Source organism: Mixophyes fleayi, chromosome 8 (assembly GCF_038048845.1).
Source record: "Mixophyes fleayi isolate aMixFle1 chromosome 8, aMixFle1.hap1, whole genome shotgun sequence".
In the NCBI taxonomy this organism is placed as follows: Eukaryota; Metazoa; Chordata; class Amphibia; order Anura; family Limnodynastidae; genus Mixophyes; species Mixophyes fleayi.
Genome location: NC_134409.1, coordinates 122,299,172 through 122,325,700, shown reverse-complemented (window position 1 = coordinate 122,325,700; position 26,529 = coordinate 122,299,172). Strand labels below are relative to the sequence as shown.

The 26,529-nt window shown below is 42.1% G+C and overlaps 2 protein-coding genes and 1 long non-coding RNA gene across 3 annotated transcripts in view; 2 read left to right on the top strand and 1 right to left on the bottom strand.

The window, feature by feature from the left end:
* The window catches only part of PRICKLE2 (prickle planar cell polarity protein 2), a 938,433-nt gene that overhangs the window by 564,354 nt on the left and 347,550 nt on the right, over positions 1-26,529 (top strand). The gene's annotated exons all lie outside the window — the stretch shown is intronic.
* SNTN (sentan, cilia apical structure protein) lies at positions 1,563-26,477 on the bottom strand. The gene is made up of 4 exons (XM_075183361.1): positions 26,393-26,477; positions 12,081-12,121; positions 10,273-10,412; positions 1,563-1,951 (listed from the first exon to the last, which is right to left on the bottom strand). The coding sequence occupies exons 1-4, from the start codon at positions 26,401-26,403 to the stop codon at positions 1,793-1,795; spliced, it is 351 nt and encodes a 116-aa protein (XP_075039462.1). The 5' UTR covers positions 26,404-26,477; the 3' UTR covers positions 1,563-1,792.
* LOC142099661 (uncharacterized) lies at positions 2,125-9,557 on the top strand. The gene is made up of 2 exons (XR_012678590.1): positions 2,125-5,550; positions 6,261-9,557. It is a non-coding gene; the product is annotated as an uncharacterized LOC142099661 (long non-coding RNA).

The window sequence follows — 26,529 nt, the reverse complement described above, 5'->3', positions numbered from 1 at the left end:
GTCCAAAGCAACTGTGTCTTCTGGTTCTGTCTGATGCCTCTTTATTCCAAGAGAAGCCTGGAAACTTGTGGGTTAAATATCTTCATAATTAATGTATATTTGACACATCCTATGTTCAAAGTAATGAGTGTTAGACTGGTTGATTACACAACACGTAACTGCGAGGGTCAGATTCCAGTGGTTCATTAGATAATACCAGAGACAATCGTCTGTTTTATCTGGGATGCTGCTGTCTGCTGCTTAAGTTAGAATAAATTAATCTAGGCTTAATTATTTCAATGATGTAAAAGCCTTATCAATTATTAGTAATTATCAGTTAAGTATCAGTCCAGGTTAATTGTGCTAACTTCAGGTACACAACACTATCTACCCCGTACCCCCCAATATTTTTAAAAAACAAAATTAGGACAAGCCCCATCTACAACCCACTATATTCTCATTAAAACTGATTAAGCTCACAAGATGGCTGTCTCTGTGGTGTCACTGACTCCTAGTAAACTTTTAGGCTGCATCATTCAGCCAAATTCACAAAATGGCTGCCTCGGCTGTGGTGATTACAGATTCATACACCTCACACCTGCATAATCTAGAGATGCTCAGGCTCGGTTCCCCGAGAACCGAACACACCCAAACTTAGCAGATCCAATTACCGAGCCGAGACGGCTGGGTACTTTCGGCCGCCCTCGGAATTGAAAACGAGGCAAAACGTCATTGTTACGTCGTTGGATCTTGCGACATTTGGATTCTATAAGTACCACGCTCCACGGCGATCCAGTGCCGTTTCAGAGGGACACAGAAGGGGTAGCACGGTTCTTGGCAGTCTCTAGTGCAGTTGGGCAGCGTCATAGCTAGAAAAGAAAGAGGAGGGGTAGCAGTGTTCTTCAAAGTCTCCAGTGACATTCAGGAGAGCTCCATTGCTCCATTGCTAATTGTCATTGCTGAAATAGAAATAATAGGGCTGGCAGTCTTGGTCTAAATCTGCAGTCACATTGTACGGTGTTATCTAGCACATACACCAACAGGACAGCTTCATTTCTAATTGTCATTGCTGAAATAAAAATAATAGGGTGAGCAGTGTTCTTCAAAATCTGCAGTTATATTGTACTGTGCCATAGCTCACCCAGAAATAGGAGAGGTGGCAGTGTTTAGTGCTGAAACACAAATTCAAGTAATAGGGCTGGCAGTGTTATTAAAAGACTCCAGTGACATTCTACTGTGCCACAGCTCATACAGAAACAGGAGGGGTGGCAGTGTCCTTGTCACTCTCCAGTCTTCAGTCACATTGTTTTTATCACTTTCCAGTCTCAGTCATGATGATACGAATCCCTCTACCTCATGTGCTAAAGCCTATGTTCAAGTGCATAGTGGTTTTAAGTCAGGGAAAACAAAATTGTAAATAAAAAGCTTGTACCTTTTTAAAGAAGAAAAACACCTCTCTAATAAAGGTGAAAGTTTACTGTAGAAAAACATAAAATTGCCAACATGCCATTCTACCCAAAATATTACCAAGCATACTAGCAACAGCTAGCTCCCTTCTCTCAGCTATATCTCAGCACCTGCAATCTACACTGTCATCATATTTATATTAAAGTTTACCTATAACCGTTAGCCTATCAGTGGACTTTGATCTCCTATGTTGCTTCTCCGTAACAGTGAAATCAGCATAGTGTTTAATTATTATTTTTATTGTCACAAAGCGTTTTTAATTGAGGCCATGGATAAGATTTGATGTAAGGTTTGCTGTGATGTCATCATGTTGTGGGTGGAGCCTAACTTTTAACTTCATTCACTTTCATTTGGTGTTCTTGGTTTGTCGGATTTCCGCGAAGAGGTCTGACATCAGAGTCACGCTGAGCAACAGCACCATGAAGTCTTCAAAGTCCATTTTCCCTTCGCTGTCTTGTTCCAGGTCTGTAATTAGTTCCTTGTACTTTGATTTTGTTTCTTGGCCCTGTTATGAAAACAAAACTATTTAATAGCGCAAATCACATGCAAGTGACCAGATGGGCACTTTATTCCCCCTAAATTTAACTCATATTGCCCTATTGATAATAAGGGGCCTGATTCATTAAGGATCTTAACTTAAGAAACTTCATATTTCAGTCTCCTGGACAAAACCATGTTACAATGTGTTAAATATGATTTTTTGTTAAGGCCTCATAAGGCCTTTGTTCAGCCATTTTATTGTAACTTGTATAGAAATATTATTTGCTAGAAGAGATTATTCATTTTTCTGTTAACTTGCAGTTTTGCAATATGTGAGCCTATGGCCTTGAAGTTGAACTAATAGAGAACACCTGAAGAATGTAACCAGTTATGAAAACAATAATGAGCTTCATATCCAGCTGGTAGTATGGGAGCTGTATCCATGGTGTTGCACATAGCATATCTCCAACTCCCCTTGAGATAAGAAATAATAGGCTCATCTGTCCTTAGAAGGGGGAGAAAAGTAAACACCTCAAGAATACGTGAGAAAGTTAATCAGTAGCGCTTCTCATAAACTAGTGGTATAAACTATTGTATGCATATGACGTAGGATTCATTTATTCAGTAGCCTATAAAAACCTGTATCTTTGTATCAATAAACTAGAGAATATTCCTTGTATACAGAACTTGGTCTGTGTCAATTCTCTCCAGCTGATTGAAGCGCTTCCAGATATACTTGACACCACAGGCAGACTTGGGTCAGAATTTTAGATCTAACAACTTGGAGGTCGCCACAGAGATTCGCTGTCCAGCAGGCTACAAGACAGACAACGGAGGTTTCCCAGCACATTGAACCCCAACATCCGCGGTCAGTAGATTTCTACTCGTTGGTCTTCCTAGTCTGGGTCACCTCATGTCTGTCTGAGGCACCTGACACGCGAATTTGTGAGTCTCAAGTATCATCTGATTAATATAATACAGTATTAACCCAATTTGTTTACTGTAATTGTATTGTTGATTAGATTTTTGAAAGATGATTGAATTTTGAGTGCATGTGTTTGTACCTATGTATGATGTATAAAGCATAAAAGTCACATAAGACATTGATCAAAGAAGCATGTAATGGAATAGAGGGATTTAGAGAGTTATTGTTTTGAACATTGAGTGAACATTTTAGACACCATCCCCAGAGGTATATCAAAGAAGGGAGATTCTGTAATCTGCCCAAATTGTGTAAGAGAGATTTCCAAAAGACCTTCGTCCCAGATACTGTCAAAGAAGCTATTTAGCACGGACATCCAGTACAAGGAGTCCACAGAACGGGACGTCCAGTGCAAGGACAACCCACAGAAACTAGATAAGAGTCCCGATTTGGACTCAACAGAATACTGTCAATACGAGTAATATAGATAGTAAACAAATGACAGCAGCTCCCTCATAGATATGATGCACAAAGACTTAAGGAAATGGGGGAGTAGAAGGTCTGCAGGGAATTTTTCAAGAAAGCGGGGATAGCCAAAGATATGTGTGGATGGAGAAACAAAGGTGTTGCAAGTGGTAATGTGACAAGAACAAAGGGGTATTGAGATCAAACCCCAAGAGATTGTTTGAGGTGGCACAGGAAAGTTAAGAGATCTGAAAAGTCGAAATATATGTGGATATGCTAAATGCATCGGAAGCTGAATAATGAATCAAGTAGGTTGTATATTATAAATGTATGTTTGATCCTGTGCAGCTGAATAAGTGAAATGTGCCCCTCCCTTATTCTGTGTAAATGATTTCAGTGTGTTGAGATAAGAAGCACACTGTTTTTTGTTTTTTGACAATGTATGTAAAATTGAAAAAATGTGTCCGGAGTGCTGATTGATGATAACATGTTGAAGCTAACTTGTATTTAGTGTAATGCTGGGACTTGTAGTTCCACAGCAGTAGGCTGGAAGATGTCAGTTAAGTTTTCTTTCTCTGTATGTGAGTTTTGTCTCCGTCTTACTGCGTGTGAGAGAGATCCGTGATAATTCACATTGTTTGTTCTCTGTCTTAGTGCTCTATAAGGGAGATGTTTGATTTACTTTAAATCACAATGTTTGTCTGTCTTGTCCGTTTTTTACAAGAGACATGTTTCAAGGTTGAAAAAGTTGTACATTCATTGCTTAATGATAAGCTTTTAAAAAGATACAAAAGAAGTTTTAAAATGTTTGGTCCGATTGCACGGACAAGATTGTAAATAATGTACATTATCACTATAAGTACTAGTGTCAGAACAAAGCTGGCTGGGATCCAACAAGCTGTTTCTGTATTTGAACAAAATAATTTTGTTTCTGAAGTTCAGAAATATAGCTTTCTCTTTAATGAAGTTGAGAATTGTGGGAGTGAGCTTACATGCTGTTTTTATCTGTGTTAAAATGGCGCTGATGAATGTTCTCAGAAATCAGGAGGGTTTGTTATGCCTTTAAAGAAATGTTACGAGATAAAATGTCGTCTGTGAGCGAGACTTAAGTGAATATATTTTTACTTTGAACACGAAAATCACAGAATCTAGAAATATGTGTGAATATTTGGTCACGGGAGAGAGATTTTGTTGAGAAAATGTTGAATGATTTACAGACACAATGTATTGTGTCTAACGAGAGTACTCTGATTTATGAGACAGTGCTGCTTTTAAAATGGTTGAATACTTGGAACCAAGATTCCAGATTGAATGTTTCTAAACCCGGAAATTTAATTAGTGTCATTTAAAAGGGCTGTACTAAGAGATGATAAGAAAGGAGTGGCTTTGAACACTCGCCCAGGTCTCGTCACTTTGACATTCTCTATTTGTGAAATTAGGGACTGCCCCTTTGAGGAAATCAAGGCATGGAACGCATAGCGTCACAGTTAAGCTTTTAGCAGCTGTTCACTGGTTACCTGATAACAGTATACACGCATGTTACAGTTACAGTAATTCCTAGTAAATAAATGTTAATCTCTATGCAAAAGTTTTTTTTATTCACAGGTCTCCAGCTGCAAAGACCCATTAGGCAATCCAGATTGCATTGATTTAACTTCCAATGCACCATCTTTGCACCACAACAAACATAAGTATAAACTAATGAAGGATTTAAATAACGTAAACTCTTCTGAGTAATGATTACCTTGTTTTGGAAAGAGATATTAGAGTTTATGTGCTATTCGCATAGCAAATGCATGAACTAGGTGGTTTTTCTGTATGTGCAGAAAGCAAAAGGTTTTTATTTGTATCCTCATTACAGTTTTGAGTAAATCAGTGTTTGTAAAGACATCTACTGCCCTTATTTACTGTGCTATAATTGTCATATACTGTAAATAATTCTTTTTATTGTGGGTATGGTAATGCATTGATGGGAATTCTATATTTTTACAGAAATGAAAAAGATTTAAGACTTTAAGAGCAATTGTATGTGCTCCTGCATTAGCACTTCTGGATCATAGCAAGCCATTTATACTCTCCTCTGAGCAGAACCAAATGTTTAACCAATTTTAAGCTGAAATAACTTCAGCGCCAGCACTGGCTTTGCCAGATTATGACAAGCCTTTCACATTATTTTGTTATGAAGTCAGTGCACATGTACAAGGAGTACTGACACAAATACATGGTCGCAAGCTAAGGTCACTTGCATTTTACTCTGCTTTAGTGCTTGAAAAGAGTATAGATATTGTGCTAGGACACCCAGTTACCTTAACGGTATCGTACGTTGTGACAGAAACCAAGCACAAGCAAAACATTTGTTACCGGCCAGATTTACTAAGTATGAAGATATACAGCACAAAGGACATTCCCTCCTATTGTGAAATGAGTGACATATAACACTTGCCGAGCGCACTGTGTATTTTCTTCCTCCCTTTCCTTTTTTATTAGAAGACAAAAAAAAAAAGGAAGCACAAGAGGCCCCAGAGCCTCTCATGTTCACAGATATATGTTAAGACCTTCAGACAAGGGGAATCTGAGTAAACTGTATTTTAAGTTTTTTAAAGGTCCAAGGGAGACCAGAGAGGGGAGTTCATTGATATTAGCAGGAGGAATATAGATTGCACGTTATTTTCCTTTGCTGTGCGCTGTAGATGTGTACTAGACTAGAAAGGAAAGCCAAGTTTGGAAGAACCAGACTCAGGCCCATAGTAATGTATAGATCATTATACATAATTAGAAAATTCTAATATGAAAGTTTAACCCAACCAAATAAAGAAAAGAGCAACCCATGACTACAGGGGTTTACACCCAATGCAGGAATGTGTTTGTGAGTATTGTGGCCCAACACATTATTATATACACTAATAGAACTGATGATGTGGCTTATTAACAGGTTATTTAAGCTAAGTGTTTCTCTTCCAGAAGAATTAAAGTTACCACATCTGTCTTAACCGTTGTACTGTACACTCCATCTAATGAGTGTAAACTTTGTGGAACTCAGAAACCAAGAACCTTTTCCTTGGATTCCACATGCTCCTTACTGAAGCCTATCCTAATGAAGTAGCACTGCTTACTCCCAGTAACGTTACACTTAAGCAGTGCACAATGTTGAATCCTGCTGCCTTATTGCAGCAAGTTTCAAAAGATGGGAGAAGTACCTGTATATATTGGGGTTACCCTAGGGATTTGGGGGAATTCCATTCCAGCTTGAACAGAAAGAAAGGAAAAAAAAAAATGCAAACAAATTTTTTCTGAACATGATTGCATAGAACTAATGAAACAAGAATCTCTGGTTTTATCTCACATTAAAGATAAACCATTACCAGATGCAGACATCACTCTTTTTGTAGATGGTTCACACTATCACATAGATCCTGTCCCGTATACAGGGTGTGCTGTAACCACACACACAGAAATAGTGATTCAACAGACTCTACCGAGTCACATGTCAGCACAAGAAGCTGAACTAAAGGCCCTGACACTTGCATGCATATATGCAAAAGGACAAAGAGTAAATATTTACACTGATTCAAGTTATGCATTTGTAATTGCGCATGATTATGGCCCTGTATGGAAAAGTAGGGACCTTATGGGTTCAGCAAGCAAACCAGTCAATATGATGAACATACCAGGGCACTGTTCACTGCATTCCAGCTGTCCTCCAAACAGTGATGAAGGTGAAGACACACACAGAGATACTACCCCCGAAGCTAAGTGAAATAGACCAGGCCGCACGAGAAGCCGCCATAGCCCCAGTACCCCAAGGGGAGTCTATTTACATGGTGACCCCCTGACCCCTGTTTGACCAGAGCACACTCCAACTTATGGAAAGACAAGCAACAGAAAATAAGAAAAAGACTTGGGCAATACATGGAGCACTAGAAGTGCAAGGAGTGGTGTAAAGGTCAGCGTTTGTGTCTGCCAAAAGTAGTTTATCCCATTATGGCCAATATAGCACACGAGAAAGTGCATCTGGGAAAAGATGCTATGGTTGTACTCACTAGCAGCTTATGGATAGTACCAGGGTTCGCCCAAGCAGCACAGTCGTTAGTGGCAGAATGCCTAGTCTGTGCACAAAGTAACCCGAGTAAGTCTGTCCTATGGAAAAGCACACCCCAGACATAATATCCCTATAAGAGGATACAGATAGACTTTATAACTTCCCAAATGCTCGGGCTTTGAGAATGTGCTTGTCTGTGTCAACTTCTTTAGTCACTGGCTGGAGACATGGCTGTATAGAAAAGCAAATGCTAAAGCATTAGCCAAGAAAATTGCGAATGAGGTAATCTGATGATATGGTGTACCAGAGGTCATTGTAAGTGACAGAGGGATACACTTTACGGGGCAAGGATTCCAGAAACTATCACACCCCCTACAGATCCCAAAGTTCAGGATGTATGGAGCGCCTTAATGGTACACTGAAATTGAAAATGCAGAAAATAATGGCTGAAACAGGTCTGCCATGGATCTCATGTTTACCTGCACTCAGTAAAAAATACTGCTAGGAAAGACACAGGTTTAACACCATATGAGATATTGTTTGGCACAGCAAACAGCACAGGCTGTTATTTTCCATAGCAACTACACCATGTATATAGTGATTTGTTGAATTATGTTGCCTTATTATAGAAACAACTAACTGAAATACATGGTCAAATATTCTCCTCCATTGCAAACCCTAATTTTGATACAGGTACCCATAAACTGCACCCTGGGGGGCTGGGTGGTCGTGAGAAAGCACATCAGGAGAAGTCTTGAACCCAGATACAAGGGTCCTTATCAAGTCCTGTTGACGACTCCCATGGCAGTGAAAGTACAGGAAAGAGACACCTGGATTCACGCATAACACTGCAAAGTCTTCAAATCAGGGGAGTCTTGTTCTGATAAATAGAAATGACTGTCTCATTGTATTGATATGTCTTGCCAGAATAATTGTGACTGAAGTAGGGATTAAGGCCTCCCTAACCCAGTATGAAACAGACAGTTAAGTGACATATTGCCTATGCCACTGTGAGAAACATATGGGAAGGAGTGCTCAACAATTTGCACTCATAGTAGAGTAAACTCTGAAAATGTCTTTGTGCAGATGCATAACCTCATTGGTAAAGTTGTCAGTAATGATTCATGTTGGATATTGGAAATATTGGCATTAGTAGCAAATGGTTTTGCAATCCTGTTGATCGTATAGGTGATAATGAAACTAAATATATGGCTGATTAAGAAGTTACTGACACTTGATTGTTGTCTCTCCAAAAAGGGAACCACTGAAAATCCCGAACCTCTGATGATCACAGAAATTACTTCTGAAACCTGACCAGACTATGAGTGTCATGAATTATTTGGACTAGCAAAGCCAAAGAACTGCAGAGTTTGCAACAAGAAACTACTAAAGATTGAACAAAGGACATGCAAGGCCTGCAGAACTACTATAGACTCATTAACTACCTACTAAGAAACCATCTTTTAAGAAACCATCTTCTAAGAAACCATCTTTTCTAGACATGGACATTTGCCAAAATGCATCTCCTCATAAATCAAGTTAGGACAGGGAGGATCACAGGCTTATGAGTGGGGGATGAGTTGACAGATTCCTAAGGGGACCAACTCTATGCATGTGGCCTCCTACATGTGTATAAGTACCTGCTTATTAAGAATGTGGTTCTATAGATAGGATTAGGTAGGTAGGAGGAGAAAGGGTCGAAAATTGAATAAAAGATGGGAAATGTTAAATATGATTTTTTGTTAAGGCCTCATAAGGCCTTTGTTCAGCCATTTTATTGTAACTTGTATAGAAATATTATTTGCTAGAAGAGATTATTCATTTTTCTGTTAACTTGCAGTTTTGCAATATGTGAGCCTATGGCCTTGAAGTTGAACTAATAGAGAACACCTGAAGAATGTAACCAGTTATGAAAACAATAATGAGCTTCATATCCAGCTGGTAGTATGGGAGCTGTATCCATGGTGTTGCACATAGCATATCTCCAACTCCCCTTGAGATAAGAAATAATAGGCTCATCTGTCCTTAGAAGGGGGAGAAAAGTAAACACCTCAAGAATACGTGAGAAAGTTAATCAGTAGCGCTTCTCATAAACTAGTGGTATAAACTATTGTATGCATATGACGTAGGATTCATTTATTCAGTAGCCTATAAAAACCTGTATCTTTGTATCAATAAACTAGAGAATATTCCTTGTATACAGAACTTGGTCTGTGTCAATTCTCTCCAGCTGATTGAAGCGCTTCCAGATATACTTGACACCACAGGCAGACTTGGGTCAGAATTTTAGATCTAACAAATGCAAGGGGTGCAAATTAGTATTCTGTTTTGCACATAAGTTAAATACTGACTGTTTTTCATGTAGCACACAAATACTTGATAGCTTATTTGTACACTGAAATTTAAAGTTGATATTTGTGTGCTACATGAAAAAACAGCAATGTTCCTAATAGACTCTTTGGTCAGTATTGAACCCAGGGTCCACTACTGGGATGGAGTGATATTAACCACCCTACTATGGGAAATATGGGAAGTATTATATAGAGGCACAGCCAGAGCATTCATTAGGCAAACAAGACTTTCGCATAGGGCCCAGTGCTCACTGCGGGGCCCAGATTACCTTAACCAATTTTTATGTTATATTTCTTTGATAAACAAATTTGGAATGGGCCCCCAAACCAGTCCTCTGCCTAGGGCCACATGGGGTCTTAAAGCGGCTCTGTAAACAGGACATTTGTTTGTGTTATATACTGGACACAGTATTGTAGTTTATCCTGCAAATGTTTCTCGGTTATAAATTGGACATGGTGCTAACAGTAATCTATTTGGGATGCCTTAATTTGGAATTACCAAACTACATGCTTTAAATAACACTGTGCTAGGCTTGTATTGTCTAAAATTGTGGTAACAGATTAATTACCTCTGCAAAGTTCTGGAACTGCGTTTGCAACAAATCCTTGGCCCCAGCTTTGCTAATTTTTCCATCGATGTCTGCATATGAATTATATACTAGGATTGTTGTGGCGATAGCTTTCTCTAACTCTGATCCTTTCCCCAGTGCTAGGCAGGAGACAGGAGATGATGAGAGACAGTGTCATTTATACCCAACTATTGTTTTTACAAACGAGAGAATTGTTACATAATAAGCAAAATCTGTCAATCAAATGGTAGTAGTTGTATAGCGCTAGCTATTTACAAAGTTACTTCAATATTTTATGTCATGGAAATCAATGTACTGGTAGCCTAATTAATGTCAATTTGTACCACTTGAATACTATGCAAGAATGTTTTTCCTTTAATTCAGTGGTATTTATAGTATAATTAATAAACACATCTACACACCTCATTATTATCTGCAGAGTTTGCGGTATCTATATAGCTTTGTGATACACAGTCAAATTTCCATTTATTCCTGGATTTTAAACTTTTTCACCATCCTCACATTCTTAATGCATTTCATTAAGTCTGTAGTTCCAATTGCACACTACGTTTCCCCACAAATTTACATCACTTTGCATTCTGCATATATTTTTCCCAGCCCCTCTAAAAAAAGGTTGTGATTATATTATATTAATTTACATAATTATTAATTGCATTTTAAATTTGTTTCTATTTTGTAATCCATGTACTTTAAAATGGAAATGTAGGTGATATCTAAAAGCTCTGCATGTGCACATACTGTTTGCACTAATACTTTCTCCTTCATGTCATGTGACAGGGGGTAGGAGGGGGCGTGGTGATGTAGTTGCATCCCCATAGCCCCGCCACCACTATGAAATGCCGAAATTCACGGCATTAAATAGTGGGGGTGGGGCTTAATGACATAATTAAGCCCCGCCCCAGCCATTCAATGCAGTGAATTTTGGCGAATCCGGGAGGTTAGCCTACTCTTCCAGAAGTCCGGGAGGACTCCCCGAAATCCAGGAGCCTCCCGGGAACTACGGGAGACTAGGCAAGTATGCACTAGGCGTGGACAAACTGTGGCTCTCCAGCTACTAAAACCCCAGTATGCTGTGACGGCTGATAGCTGGCATGCTGGGACTTGTAGTTTCACAACACCTGGAGAGTAAGAGGATGTCCAATCCTGCTGTACACTGCCAACAATTAGTTAAAAAGGGGTTTTATACTTTCAAATTTATTTATTTTTTCAGTTTCCACATGGCTTCCTGCAACTTAAACTAAATACATTATAATATATTTTCACCAAAGGATTTACTAATCCAAGTAGTGTTTTTTTCTTTCCAGTTGGTTTACCCCCAAACCATCTCCCCCCACTGCAATGTACACAGCAGTTTGGCAGCTAATCAGAAGGTAACAAAATAAACTAATCTGGCTAGATGAGGCTGTGAATACACAGAAGAAATGCAGAAAGATTGAACTATTTAATAAAATATCTTCATCATCATCAACAACATGTATTTATATAGCGCCAGCAAATTCCGTAGCGCTTTACAATTGGGGACAAACAGTAATAAAACAGTACTGGGCAATACATACATTTGCAGAGGTAAGAAGGTCCTGCTTGCCACCCAATAAATCAAAATTATCTGAAGGTGGAAAGCAGATTTAAGTATCTGCCATACTCATATAAACTATTTTCTTGATGTATATGTGAATTTCTAGTGGTTACATAAATATCAGCCCTATATCTAGGCGTGCCCTACAACCATCTACTGTCGTAGTGTATGTTTAAAGCCAGTATTATGGTTACTGAAGGTGCAGACGTACCCTTAATAGAGGAAAGTTGTTTGGAGATCGGGATAGCAGAGCTGCAGGGAAAGTAAGAAAACATTTGTTTTAATGAACAACCAATAATGAAATAACCTAAAAATGTTCATCCTAATGCAGAAAATAAAATGAATCTATTCAAACACTGAAACTTTGAACTGTATGTACTTTAAATGCAGTAACATTAGTGCAGTAAACTTATATCAGTTTATATGTTTTTTTTCAGTAAAATAATGGTCATGTGTCAATCACTTACGTCATTGGTTCCTAATGAATTGATAAACTAAGGGCTAGATTTACTAAGCTGCGGGTTTGAAAAAGTGGGGATGTTGCCTATAGCAACCAATCAGATTCTAGCTTCCATTTTGTAGAAGGTACTAAATAAATGAAAGCTAGAATCTGATTGGTTGCTATAGGCAACATCACCACTTTTTCAAACCCGCAGCTTAGTAAATCTAGCCCTAAGTGTTCGTTCAGCTACCAGATTGGCTGCTTTTTAACCTGTAGGTTCTACTTTAATTCTGCATTGTTTTTGGTTACTAAGTAAACACATACATAAGTATATATATCAGTCCCAGAATGATAGTATTATTACTAATTTTTACTCATGTTCTATTTATTACCTGCAAGCCTGTGAATAGGAAATATTGGTATGACAGCCCGTCAAATTTTACCATTTTATGGAGAACACATCATTAAAATGAAAGCTGTGTATTTTTAGCTTGCATCTTATGTTATCATTGCAGACCGACCAATTTGACAATATTTGTGATTTTGCTGAGAACTACGTAACCGTGCTGCCAAGTTAAGGGCTGAATGTAGGGCATGCTACCATCATTTTTTTTAGGACCACATGCCACAAAATGAATGCAATATACTAATGCCGAATAGTTAAAAGAACGCTACATTGGAGCAAAAATAATATGTAGTGCACAGCCCAAAAATGAATGAATCGATGTAGGGTGGTGCATCAGTAGGGTTTAGTTCGTTATTGCAGTAAAAATTAAATGGCATGGCTCACATTATTGCAAAATAATGCACATGCATTATTTGGTAAAAAAAAAAAAAAAAGATATAGCATGCATGCTTAGCATGAATACTATGGTAAAATGTATATACTTTATTTTTAGTGTAACAAAAATGTCAATATTTAATGAGCATGTTATGGCAAATGAAACACCATGTACACCAGTCCCAACTGCCCCATCATATGAATTCAAAGCACTTGGAGGAAACCCACGCAAACACGGGGAGAACATATAAACTCCTCACAGATAAGGCCATGGTCGGGAATTGAACTCATGACCCCAGTGCTGTAAGGCACAGGTGAAATACCCAATTTGTCTAGACAGATGCCAACACATACATCCTAAAAATGAAGACATCTAATGCTGGCGGAAACTTTAATTTTAATCCTGCTGTGTGATATCATGATACAGGAGACTTTCGCCCAGGACTGACTGTTCTGCACAAATTAGAAAGCTTAGTATCCTTAATTATATATTTGTAGTGAAGTATATCCTGACATTTCTCAGAGTTCTCCCCCAGCACCGAGACATTTGTTTGACTATTCAATGAATGCACACGAGAGAAATTGCCTGTTGAATGGTTTTCTGTATTAACAATTCTCCTTGGAAACCAGATATAATTATTAACAGTCAACCACATGAAGACCAGCAAAGCCACAGTCACAATTCCTGAGACAATGCTACGGAACGTTAAGCACTTGTCGTTCAACCTAAACCACCAATAACAACAATGATGTTTTCTCTGGGACCGCATGACCCAACTGCTTAGAACCAACCTTGCAATTTCATAGCAATGCCATTAAAAACCCCGCAGGCCTGGAAACACAATACCGTTCCACTGAACTTCAAATGGAATGCTAATTTTCTTTAGACAATTTCCATAACAACTCATCTTAATTATCTTTTGTATTATCTCAGCAGCTTCCTAGATAGCTCTGCGCCTTGATGTGCAATTAAATGATTTAAAAATACCTCTTGAAATTAAATTAGAATTTATTTTTAGTTATATTTTAACAGACTGATGTACCCCTTGAATCTATCTGAGATACCCCTTGATGTGCATGTACCACAGGTTGAGTATCTACCTTGTATTATGCTATATACACTTATAGTGCTGTAGTTACACTGCATTTATTTACTAACTGCCTGGTTGCTGATTAATGTATTTAGACTATTTACCTACAACATAGTGTTAATTTTCATGCAGGGTCTATCTATTACATATTTGCCACAAATAAATTATATTATGAACCTTTGGTTAGTTGACTACTATTTAGATTGAATTAAGATTAAGGACTCTGGAGGAGATAAGTGTTAGTAGTTTGTTAGGGTTCAGAAGGCATTTAGTGTTAGCTGGAAGTCATCAACATCATCATTACTTATTTATATAGCGCCACTAATTCCGCAGCGCTGTACAGAGAACTCATTCACATCAGTCCCAGTCCCATTGGACAGAGAGACTAGGGTCAATTTGATAGCAGCCAATTAACCCTCTAGTGTGTTTGTGGAGTGTGGGAGGAAACCGGAGCACCTGGAGGAAACCCACGCAGACACGGGGAGAACATACAAACTCCACACAGATAAGGCCATGGTCGGGAATCGAACTCATGACCCCAGTGCTGTGAGGCAGAAGTGCTAACCACTGTGGCCACCATGCTGCCCGGTGATGCTAGGTTCTAGAGCTGAGCTGAAGGGACTAAATCTAGGTTTTGTCAGTGCTGGTTTGCTGCAATATTATAGAGAGGTGGACATCTACTTCATCATGCTCCTCAGGATTCTGCTTTCTAGATATACTGCAGGACATTTCTTGTTAACTGACAATTATAGGGACCCCATAGCAGAATTTTGAAGAGTCCTTCATATACCTGCACCCCAAAGATTTGCTTCTCTGAGCATGTACAGAGATCACCACATGTGCAGTAAAGTCTGCTTTGGACTTTCAGATCCACTGTGATAGGAAAATATGCATGGTGCACTCAAGTAGCCGCAGGGGCAAATACTAATATATACCCGACCGTCAAACCTAAAATATGACATATTACTTTCTTTGATTATATATGAGTGTCTTTAGCATGCTTGAAGAATAAAGTTGGGTACACACTACAGAAAATTACTGGAAATGTGATTTCTGTAACGATTTCTCTACCAACGACCGAAAGTCCCAATGAGCAATGCAGATTTACGTTTACACACATACACGATTTACCTTCAGATCTGTGCTCTATATCTGTCATAACCATCTGCTGAAAAGATCACGACTGTGCACACTGTGCAGATATCTGCCTAAGCTGGTCGTGAGTGCGTGCACAGTGCGCACTTCCACATTAGCCCAACATCATTGATCGGGATTATTAGTTAATCAGAAAATTTAGAAAATCAAATTAAACGACTTAATGTGCATTTGGTACATGATCGTGGGAGCGTACACGCTAATGTATTATCAGACCTTGCAGTCGTTTATCGTGTGATTGGCACAATAGTTGGGTGAAAAACCTGTAGTGTGTACCCAGCTTAACCTCTGCTCTATATTACACTTTCGTTCAGTCTCCCTTCCATGCTGTAATATTATTCTAACCTGTCTGGTGGAGCTCGGCAGTGTAGGGAAAGAGTGCAGTGCTCTATGCCCTATTGAATGAAGGAGCTGTATTTGCCATGTAATAAGGTCCAGCAGCTACGATAAAGGTATTATATTCTACTGTGTTGGGATCAAGGGATGAGGTCAAATGTTGGGGAAAACATTACCCATCGGTGTGATTTACAGAGCTGGGGGCTCTGCTGGATTATTATTGTGGAAAAGGTTATATCTGAAAGTCGACCACTACACTTATACCCAAGATCCCTTTGGCCACTCTTTAAACTAGCAGAAGCTCAGTCATCATCAACATCTTCAACATTTATTTATATAGCGCCAGCAAATTCCGTAGCGCTTTACAATTGGGAACAAACATTAATAAGACAATACTGGGTAATACATACAGACAGAGAGGTAAGAGAACCCTGCTCGCAAGCTTACAATCTATGGGATCCTAAAATTTAACATGTATAGGTCATTTATATTCCCTACCTCCCCACCCGCCAAGACCGGGCCATGGTGTGGTCATTGGATTATGGTACATTGTATTTTCCCAACTGTATATAAGCCAGGACTGGACTGGGCCCGCAATAAGTGAAAAAGCATTATACACACACATATATAACAATTTCTGAAATAAAAAAACGAACACAACTAATTTACAAACTAAAGGTAAATCATGTTCGATGGCAGCCACACGTATAAAACTGCTTTAACTATGTCCATAATATGGGTTTTTTAACAATAATGTACAGAAAGGATGAATGCAATGACTGCCCCCTAAATTCCAATTGTCCTTGGTGAGTGCAGAGGATCAATATTTTTTTTTTGTTTTTTTTTTTAATAGGGGTATATTTACTAAACTGCGGGTTTGAAAAAGTGGAGATGTTGCCTATAGCAACCAATCAGATTCTAGCTGTCATGTTGTAGAACGTACTAAATAAATGAAAGCTAAAGTCTGATTGGTTGCTATAGGCAACATCTCCACTTTTTCAAACCCGCAGTTTAGCAAATATACCCCTTAATCTCTTTACATTCATTAACTACTTTTGTCAGTGCACAATGATTTCTAATCCGTCTTGTTAAAAAATGAGTTTGAATGTGATGAAACTTTTTTTGCAGCTCCCCTCCTAATCCAACTGGTGTCAGGTGATTCCCTAGGTGTCTAATTCCTTGGGGAGTACTTTCCTTTAAAATTTATCTGTAGACAAGACTTGACACAGATAAAAAGCATAGAAATCATCATGTTAATATTCACATTAAATTCATGTTTCTATTAAGTGTAGGATTGGCCAGAAGGGGAAGACTTTGTTAAGTTTAACATATATTGCAATAAGTGGAACTAACATTCACTGTTTTTAATACAGAGTACAACTTAAAATAACTAGAATAGGGGGGCGTGGCTAGGCAGCCATTTCAGGTGGTCGCTCTACACATCAGCTCCTGCACTTAAATCAGGTATTTGGGGAATTACCTGTAAATTCGCGGTTCATTCTCCCTGAATCTGGCACCAGAGGATTGGGGCACTACCCTGGATACCCCAGCTGCAGCTGGTCACTCACCTCCCCCTCCCGACGGCACCGCAACTGGTCCCCGCCGCGCTGGGCCTCTCAGCTCCTGACCGCCTATACAACTCCCTGGGGCTTCTTTAAGCGGAGCTCCGCTTCCTATAGAGCCCCCACGGCGCTCTGAGCCACAGACGCCGCCATCTGACAGGATTGGGTGAGCGGGACCCGGAGGCCTACTTCCGGAGAAGGTCTGGGGCTCAATTTCAGACCTACCCGGCGGACATCTCCACTTCCGGTTCTACCGCGGGGACTTCCGGTCGGGCGATTCGTCCCAGGGCTTCCTGCGCTGGGCCTTCAGCTCAGCTTAGAGCTTATGACTGGGCTGGAGCTCGGAGGTTCCCACCATCAGGGGTCTGCCAGCAGCTAACCACCAGGTGCACTTCCGGCCTGACAATTAGAGGCGCAGGTATATCCCCCAGCAGCGCTGGACCAGAGGACACGGGCCAAGCTTGCAGCTGAAGATCCCCGAAGAAAAAGCACCCGGACTGGCGAGGAGACTGGAGAAACGACCCACTGCCAGCGCCCAACCACAGGAGCCAGGTTAGTGTGGAAAAAAACCTGCTACACACGGGGCAACTACACTACCTCTGGCCATTCTGCCTGCCTCCTTCAAGTATTCTGAGATTCTTCTAAGACTCCAGGCTTCACACCTCCTGAATCACTATAGTTCTAACCCATATTGTATTTTACCTATTATTGGAGCCGATCCCAGAGTTCCAGGGGTGCGCAATGACCCTGTAACCCCCTAAAGTGCTGACAGGGGCGGGAAGTCTTTTCCATGCTATTTACACTCAGACCCATGTGAATTCTCTTCCCTATGTGGGCCCTCCCATTGTAATTTACTCTACTATCCGGTTTGCTCACACAGCCCCTCTTACTGCCTGACAGCCCTGCCTTTGAGGATCCTCCACAATGCCTAAGGGCAGTAAGAAATCCCACCCCAAAAGCCTCCCTCAATATTTCTCGAAGCAATCAACCTCAACCCCGCATCGGTCGAGGACGGGTTCACCTCACACTTCTGCTGAATCTGACTCAGAGGAAGATGATACGTCCCCGATAACCAGACGGGACTTCCTAACGTTAATTAAAGAAATGAAAGAACTGAAATCTTCCGTGCACTCAGAAGTACAAGCTGCCCTCCACTCACTGCGGACAGAGGTGACTTCAATAGGAACCCGCACTGACCAAGTTGAACAAAGATTAGAGACGGTGGTGTCCTCTCAGACAGGCATGGAGGAAGACATTGTACGCCTACGAAGTGACTTGACATCTGTCCAGGAACATCAAGAGGATATGGACAATCGGGCGAGGCGGAACAATCTGCGCCTAAAAGGCATTCCAGAAACGGTCGAACCTGCGCATCTGGACCAATACTTGAAGAAGCTTTTCTCCCAATTGGCCCCTGAGGTCCCGGAGAACCACTTATTACTGGACAGAGCCCATAGGGCCCTAAAGCCCAGATCTACCGACCAGAACCAGCCCAGAGATGTCATCTTACGACTTCACTTCTATACTACCAAAGAGATGGTCTTGCGTGGAGCCAGAAAATTACATACCTTAACATTCGAGGGTCACAACATACAGATCTTCCAGGACTTGTCACCAACCACCCTGGCCAGACGTCGGGAGCTTGCCCCGGTAACACAAGTTCTACGAGATCATAATGTCCGTTATCGCTGGGGCTTCCCCTTCCGCCTGTTCCTCTGGCACCAGGAGAGACAGATTTCCGCCCGTACACTACCGGAGGCTCAGGCCCTCCTACACCGCTTAGGCCTTGCTCCTGAGCCCCCTACGGGCGCCTCTCATTCATCTACCTCGAGCAACCAGGATTTAAACCCGCGGCCCCAAAGAGCTCCGCGAGGTGAATGGTCTACAGTACAAAAGTCCTCCACTCCTCGCAAGACCTAGTAATTTATATCCCTGACTGTCTTTTAGGGATCAGAAACTCCCCACCCAGGGAAGGTCAATCTGATCCGATCCAGGGCTATTGTAAGCCGTTCCTGACCGCCTAATGGCCATTTCTACCGAAGGACATTTGAGGAACTATACTTACCCGGAGACGAGCCCTCCGAAATGTCCATATGTTACCTAACTTCTCAATATATTGTTCACACGCCTGAGGTCTGGGGTTTCTGTTTGCCCTGCCTTGTTTTTTGCTTTCTCCGTATACAGGTGGATTTCCATACCCATGGCCTTCTAGGAGTTACAGCGGAATGCCGCTATGGACCCCCCTCGGAAAGGCTGCATCTCCCCCATGACCATCGGCAGGCATGTTTATCTGTTTTTTGGGGCCCTATTGGACCCGTTATGTAATTGTTTTTTGTTTATTTGTTGAAATTCTCTATACGCTCACAGTGGTTCAAATTGGCATTTGTAAGCATTCGTTTGTTATCTCTGTACCCTCTGGTTCGACAATGTTACATAGTTAATCCATATGTTTATATGTTTACATGATGTGGCCCCACCTTACTGATACAGCCCTTTCTGTCATCCCCTCCTCCCCCACACCCACACACATGGGCCCACTGGGTAGCAGATACCCACCTCCCGCCTCCCCCCCCCCACCCCTGTCAGCCATCTATCTTTCACCCTCCCGATTGGTAAGCCCTAGCCACCTCCCCCATAGAGCTTGGCTGCTCTCAGCTGGTCCCCGGGTACCTAGAGTACCGTTCCTTCTGCCCCACCAGCATCCTGGACGGGTTCCCTGCACCACTCCCGTCCTCCTTTCCCCACTCTCCCACCACACCTACAATGTCTCCCCAACCATGGTCGTCTCTGGCATCTATCCCTTCAGCAAGACAAAACTACAATTCACTACATATATTTTCACCTCCTGACTCTCCCACTTTGACTTTCTCATGACACTCCGTCTGATTTCTTTCAATGTTAAAGGTCTTAACTCTCCCCAAAAAAGAGGCAAACTCTACGCTTCTTTACAGGCCCTTAAAGGCGACCTAGTATTCCTACAGGAGACCCATTTTATCAAACACTTGCACCCGGAACTTAAATCCAAGAGATTCCCCCTTTCTTATCATGCTGGTGACTCTGCCAAGAAGAGATGCGGGGTGGCAATCCTCTTCTCACGTAATCTTGTCTTTGATCTCGCAGACTCACACAGAGATAAAGAAGGTAGATACATTATCCTAGTAGGTAAATTGAACAACCTCCCGTGCACACTAGTGAATATCTATGCCCCAAACCAAGACCAGCACAAATTTTTTAGGCGCCTGGGAGCTACACTCTCTCAGGTTCGCAAGGGAGAATTGATAGTGGGAGGAGACTTTAACGCGGTCCTCACCCCCCATTTGGATAGGTCTGCCCCTTCAACTGCTCCTTCCGACGGGAGGGACAGGAGGAACTCTAGGGCCCTGCGGGATTTCATGAAACTGCACAATCTGTACGATACTTGGAGAATCTCTAACCCCTTGGCCCGGGATTATTCTTTCTACTCCTCAGTCCATAACACCTATTCCCGAATCGATATGATCCTGCTCAGCCACGACCTGACCCTCAAACTCACTAATTCCACTATCCATTCAATTACATGGTCTGACCATGCCCCAATTTTGGCGGATCTCTCCTCCCTAGTATCTCGCTCCTCCACTTTCTCCTGGAGACTCAACGAGTCCCTTCTCCACGACAAAAATACAGTAGCTCATATTAAATCCCTAATATCCGAATATTTTGAAACAAATGAATCTCCTGATATCTCCCCCTCTACTCTCTGGAATGCTCATAAGGCGGTCATTAGAGGCCATCTAATGGCTTCGGCAGCAAATGCTAAGAGGGCTAGGGTGGCCGAGACCACGCGTCTCTCCACGACCCTCCACCAGTTGGAGGAACAACATAAATCTAACCCTGACCCTGCTTTATTTGAACAAATGGCCTCTGTGAGGGGTGAACTTAACCTACTTCTCTCCCACCGAGTGGCCAACAAGCTGAAATGGCTGAACCAGCGCTTTTACAAAAAAAAGGTGATAAGGCGGACAAGCTCTTGGCCACTCGGCTGCGGACCAAAGTCTCGGCCCGTAATCTTATGGCTATTAGGGATCCCTCCGGAACGCTGGTCTATGACCCAAAATTAATCCGCTCAGAATTCCAGAATTACTATTTAAAATTGTACAACCTCCCTCAACCCCCTAACACTTCGGCCCACCGGGAACAGTCAGAGCGTATAGATAAGTTCCTGGAGGACGCTCGCCTTCCGAAGCTTACTCCCCAGGCTGCAGACCGCCTCAGTGAACCCATCTCCTTGGAGGAGGTAGTGCAGGTTATTAAGGCTCAGAAAACAGGAAAGGCACCTGGTCCTGATGGGTTTTCAGCAGCCTACTATAAGAAATTCGCTGCTCTTCTGGCCCCCCAACTCTCCACTCTTTTTAACTCTATCCTAAAGGGCAAACCCTGGCCTAAAGAATCTCTGGAGGCTCGGATAACCCTGATCCACAAGGAAGGCAAAGAAGTCCATAATTGTGCTAGTTATCGCCCAATATCCCTCCTTAATAATGACTTGAAACTTTACGCTAAGATCCTGGCCAATCGCCTAAACACTGTACTCCCCGGGCTAGTTCACTATGATCAGGTGGGGTTTGTCCCTGGTAGGCAGGCCAGGGATAACACAAGGAGAACTATCGACCTCATTCATATAATTAACACTAGGAAAACTCCCTCCATCATTTTATCCTTGGATGCCGAAAAGGCCTTCGACAGGATCTCCTGGCAGTTCATGACTCATACTCTCAAGCATTTCGGTCTGTCTGGGGATTTCTTGTCGGGGGTCCAGGCCTTGTATTCTCACCCCTCTGCTAAGGTTATGGTCAATGGTTCTCCTTCTGATCCCGTCCCAATAAGTAATGGCACCCGCCAAGGATGCCCACTCTCCCCTTTAATTTTTGCCCTGGTCATTGAGCCTCTGGCAGCCACTATCCGAGCCTCCCCAGATATCAGAGGAGTGGAGACAGGGTCCCTGGAGAGTAAGCTCTCACTATTTGCTGACGATATACTCCTCACTCTCCAGCAACCAAGAATATTTCTGCCCAACCTGTTCTGCCTCCTCTCGAGATATGGCGACCTGTCCGGGTATAAAATCAACATAACAAAATCCGAAGCCCTATTTCTTAATGTGCCCTCACAGGACTGCTATGATCTCACCTCCCATTTTCACTTTAGATGGCAGAAGAAAAAATTAAAATACCTGGGAGTATATATAACCACCTCATATGAATCCCTGTATCAGGAGAACTATCCAGCCCTCTTCCACAAACTCAAATCAGACATTTTCTCCTGGCGAACCCTAATCATCTCGTGGCTGGGCAGGAGCATTGCGGTAAAAATGACTGTTCTCCCTCAACTTCTTTACCTTTTCCAGACACTGCCTGTGAGAATACCCCTAACTGAAATTTACTCTATGCAACAACACCTTTCTAAATTTGTTTGGCGAGGCAGGTCTCCCAGGCTCCGATTGGCACTACTTAAAAAACCTAAGGGCTGTGGAGGCAGGGGCTTCCCCGACCTCAAGGCCTACTACTGGGCAGCTCAGCTTAGCTCAATAGCTTCCTCATTTGCTCCACCGGCATCTCATGCATGGGCAGACCTGGAGGCTGCCTACCTTTCCATACCCGACTTGTCAGGCCTTTGGGGAGTCCCTTCTGATATTCGGAAGGTCCTAACCAAACGTTTTCCAACTCTGGAATTTGCAGCTCGGATCTGGGAGACCTGCAAGGGTCATCTCTCTATCTTTCCTAACCCTCTGCACATCATACCCCTGTGGCATAACCCTACCTTCCCTCCGGGAAAGTCCCGATCTTTCTCTCGGCTATGGACTAGGGCAGGTTTCCGTTTTGCCGGGAGCCTTCTTGAGCGAGGAAGGCCCATATCCTATGACGCCCTCTGCTCCAGAGTCCATAACTTTCACCCGCCGTTCTACCAATACCTGCAGGTTCGGCACTTCCTCCTGTCACTCCTGTCGGACAACTCACCTCACTCCCCCTCCCAATTTGAATCTCTCTGCCTCTCTTCCCCTCTGCGAAGGGGTATGATCTCGTCCTTGTATAGTCTACTACTAGGAAAACTGATTCCCTCCGGGAACGCACATGAGAGGGAGTGGGAGAGGGATCTGGGCCCTCCTCCGGAGGAGGACTGCTGGGAGACCATCAGGCTGAATGTGGCTTCTAGTTCCATCTCCACATTAATTAAGGAAAATGCGTACAAAGTCTACTACAGGTGGTATCTCACACCTGACAGGCTCGCAAAAATGTACCAGTCAGCCTCTCCCGATTGCTGGAGAAATTGTGGCCATCGAGGCACCTTCGTGCATATTTGGTGGTCATGCCCGGTTATCTCCTCCTTCTGGGACAGGGTATCGAGACTTCTTTCCTCCCTCCTCCAATGCCCTATCAGAAAGGATCCATGGTCCTTCCTCCTCTGTTACCCTATACAAGACCTAGACACCCACTCCGCAAAACTTGCCTCGCATGTTCTGGCAGCCGCCAGATGTCTGATTGCGAAGTCCTGGAAGCAGGCGAACCCCCCCCGCATCTCTTCTCTTAAATCTTATATATGGTTTATTGCCAACATGGAAAAAATCACGTCGCTGCTGCGAGACAAAGAAGACAAATTTCATCAAATCTGGGCCCCCTGGCTTTATGCCTAAGATCCCCGTAGCTTTCTCTTCCTCCAAATAGTTTCTCCCTTCACAACTCCAGATAACATTGACCCCTTTACTCCTTTAAAACACCCCCATGCAGATATGACAGCACCCCCTTCTGAAGGTGAACATGCTCTTCTCAAGTATATCCTATGATTCGACCATCTCCCCCCCCTTACCTACCCTACACCTCCTCCTCCTCCTCCAATTCCCATTCCCTCTCCCTCCCGCCCCTCACCCATTACCATTCTGTTATATTGCAATATACTTTACTGTTTTATGAGTGACATTGCTGGATATCCACTATGCTTTATGATTATTCCAATCAATATGCTTGTTATCTAAAGTCTATGTCATTCATACTTTATCATACAATAAAATTTTGAGTTAAAAAAAAATAATAATAACTAGAATAGCATTAATAATGTGTTTCTAGCCCTAAGTTCTAATGTTTAAATAAATGCCATTCATTGAACTGTGAATAGAATATACAGTATAATGGGACCTTTATGGAAACCGGTACACCCATAGTAATCATCATCATCATCATTTATTTATATAGCGCCACTAATTCCGCAGCGCTGTACAGAAAACTCATTCACATCAGTCCCTGCCCCATTGGAGCTTACAGTCTACATTTCCTAATATAGACACAGACATACAGACAGAGAGGGAGACAGACAAAGAAGGAGAGACTAGGGTCAATTTTGATAGCAGCCAACTAACCTATCAGTATGTTTTTGGAGTGTGGGAGGAAACCGGAGTACCCGGAGGAAACCCACGCAAACACAGGAGAACATACAAACTCCACACAGATAAGGCCATGGTCGGGAATCGAACTCATGACCCCAGTGCTGCGAGGCAGAAGAGTAATCAATCAAATTCTGGCATTGCCGAGAAGTTGAGAAAATTAAAGCAAGCACCTTTTTTGCGCAGTTGCATGTGCATTCAGAAATATCTCACATTATATTCCAATTTCATGTCAAAGGTAATAAAACACATTAAACAGCATATATGGCACATATACCACAATGAATAAAACTAGTGTAACACCCCCCTAGTGGTGTTTTAGTTAAACCTTTACCTCAGTGAATAGAGGAGGGGTCACCTAGAGGGTAAGATAGAAGTTTTTGAAAAGTTACATAAACTGGTTACCATGGTGATAACCCAGCCCAGCCTGTGAGACTAAGTGAGAGGAAGGAGGGGCTGTCATTAAGGGGGGATAGGAACTGAGAAGGGAGACAGAAGAGGAGAGTTGTAGCTGGGGACCTGGGGTGGAAGCTCCCAGGCTCCCCCAGCATTCCCTGGAAGTCTGAGCGTGGTGACTGAGCCAGGGCAAGGAATGTGTGCCCTGGATGAGGGGGAGAACTCCATGCCACTATAGAGAACCCAAGAGAGAGGGGGACACTTCGCATGGAAGAGGCCCTGGAGTGAGGGCTGCTACAAGAGGCCTGGTAGCTGTAGTGTCAGATCCTGAGGCTGAGAGTACACAGAGTGACGTGTCAGAGCACAGGAGACATTATCCCCGCAGAGGAGGGATGAGCTGCAGTTGAGAGGTACACAGAGTGTGTCAGAGCTGCATGGAGGAGAGGCTGCCTGCCTATTAGCATCCATGCATGTGCCCCTGCAGAAAGGGTGATCTGCAGTGAGTATGGAGTGCAAGAGACATGTAAATTATGTTATTTAACATCTGGATAACATTGAGAACTGTGCTGGAGAGAGTAAGAAGATGTACATATTCTGCAACCATTATGATTATCGTGCTGGAGGAAGAGTGTAAATAAAAGTTCAGTTTGTTATAGAGATGGTCTGGCGCCCAAATTATTGTGACTTTTACACTGCATTACAAAGTGACATTACCTGTGTCCCACTAACTACAAAGAAACACCTGCATGTGCAGGGACCCCCTGATCATTTACACCCATGCCCATCAGCTAGCCAGGGCTTGAGAAGGAGGTGCACTGTGTACCCTTTGCACCCCACACTACACACAGTGACAGGGGGTTACACTAGTAAACATATTAAAAGTGAAACAAACAAAAGTTTTTTTTACAAGGTTAATTCGAAAATCTGGAATGAATATGAGCTTTGGCCGAATTCCTGTGTGAGTCGGATAATTAAGCGCAATTAAGCATTTTTGAAGAAACAGAAAAGTATTACGCTCCGACATGCTTTGGGGATTGTACATAAACTTTACTTTGTCCCAAAAAAAAGATAAAATGAGACTGCTCTCAGAAATACAGATCTTTCCTTACAAATAGTTTCCCTTTGAACAGTTCTTTTAAACACCTGCTGAAAATGTTTTTGTCTATTGAATTAATGCTCTGTAATCTCCCATTGATGATTACCTAAATCAGATTAAGTATTTTATATTAGTAGTCCCTGAGGTTCCTGTTGGCGATGAAAGATTGAATTAGTCCTACAAATAATATTCTCAGAGAGGAATACTGTGCCGTAGTGAACTAGCAGTCCCCACAATAATGCATTAATCCCTACATTACCTCTTTGGCATGTTTCAATGAAGGACGAAGTTTCCTCTAGGTGCTACAGTTAAATCTTGCATACAGTATGGGAATAATTCATAAGTGATCCTCATCTACAAGTGTTTTGAGACATATTATTGTTGACATTTACTAGG

What these genes read in the sequence shown, in the direction of transcription:
- SNTN (XM_075183361.1), bottom strand. An exon ending in ACAACTTTCCTCTATTAAGG is followed by an intron (nt 10,413 to 12,080) that starts GTACGTCTGCAC and finishes TCTCCTGCCTAG; the next exon opens with CACTGGGGAAAGGATCAGAG. An exon ending in AGTTCCAGAACTTTGCAGAG is followed by an intron (nt 1,952 to 10,272) that starts GTAATTAATCTG and finishes TTTTCATAACAG; the next exon opens with GGCCAAGAAACAAAATCAAA.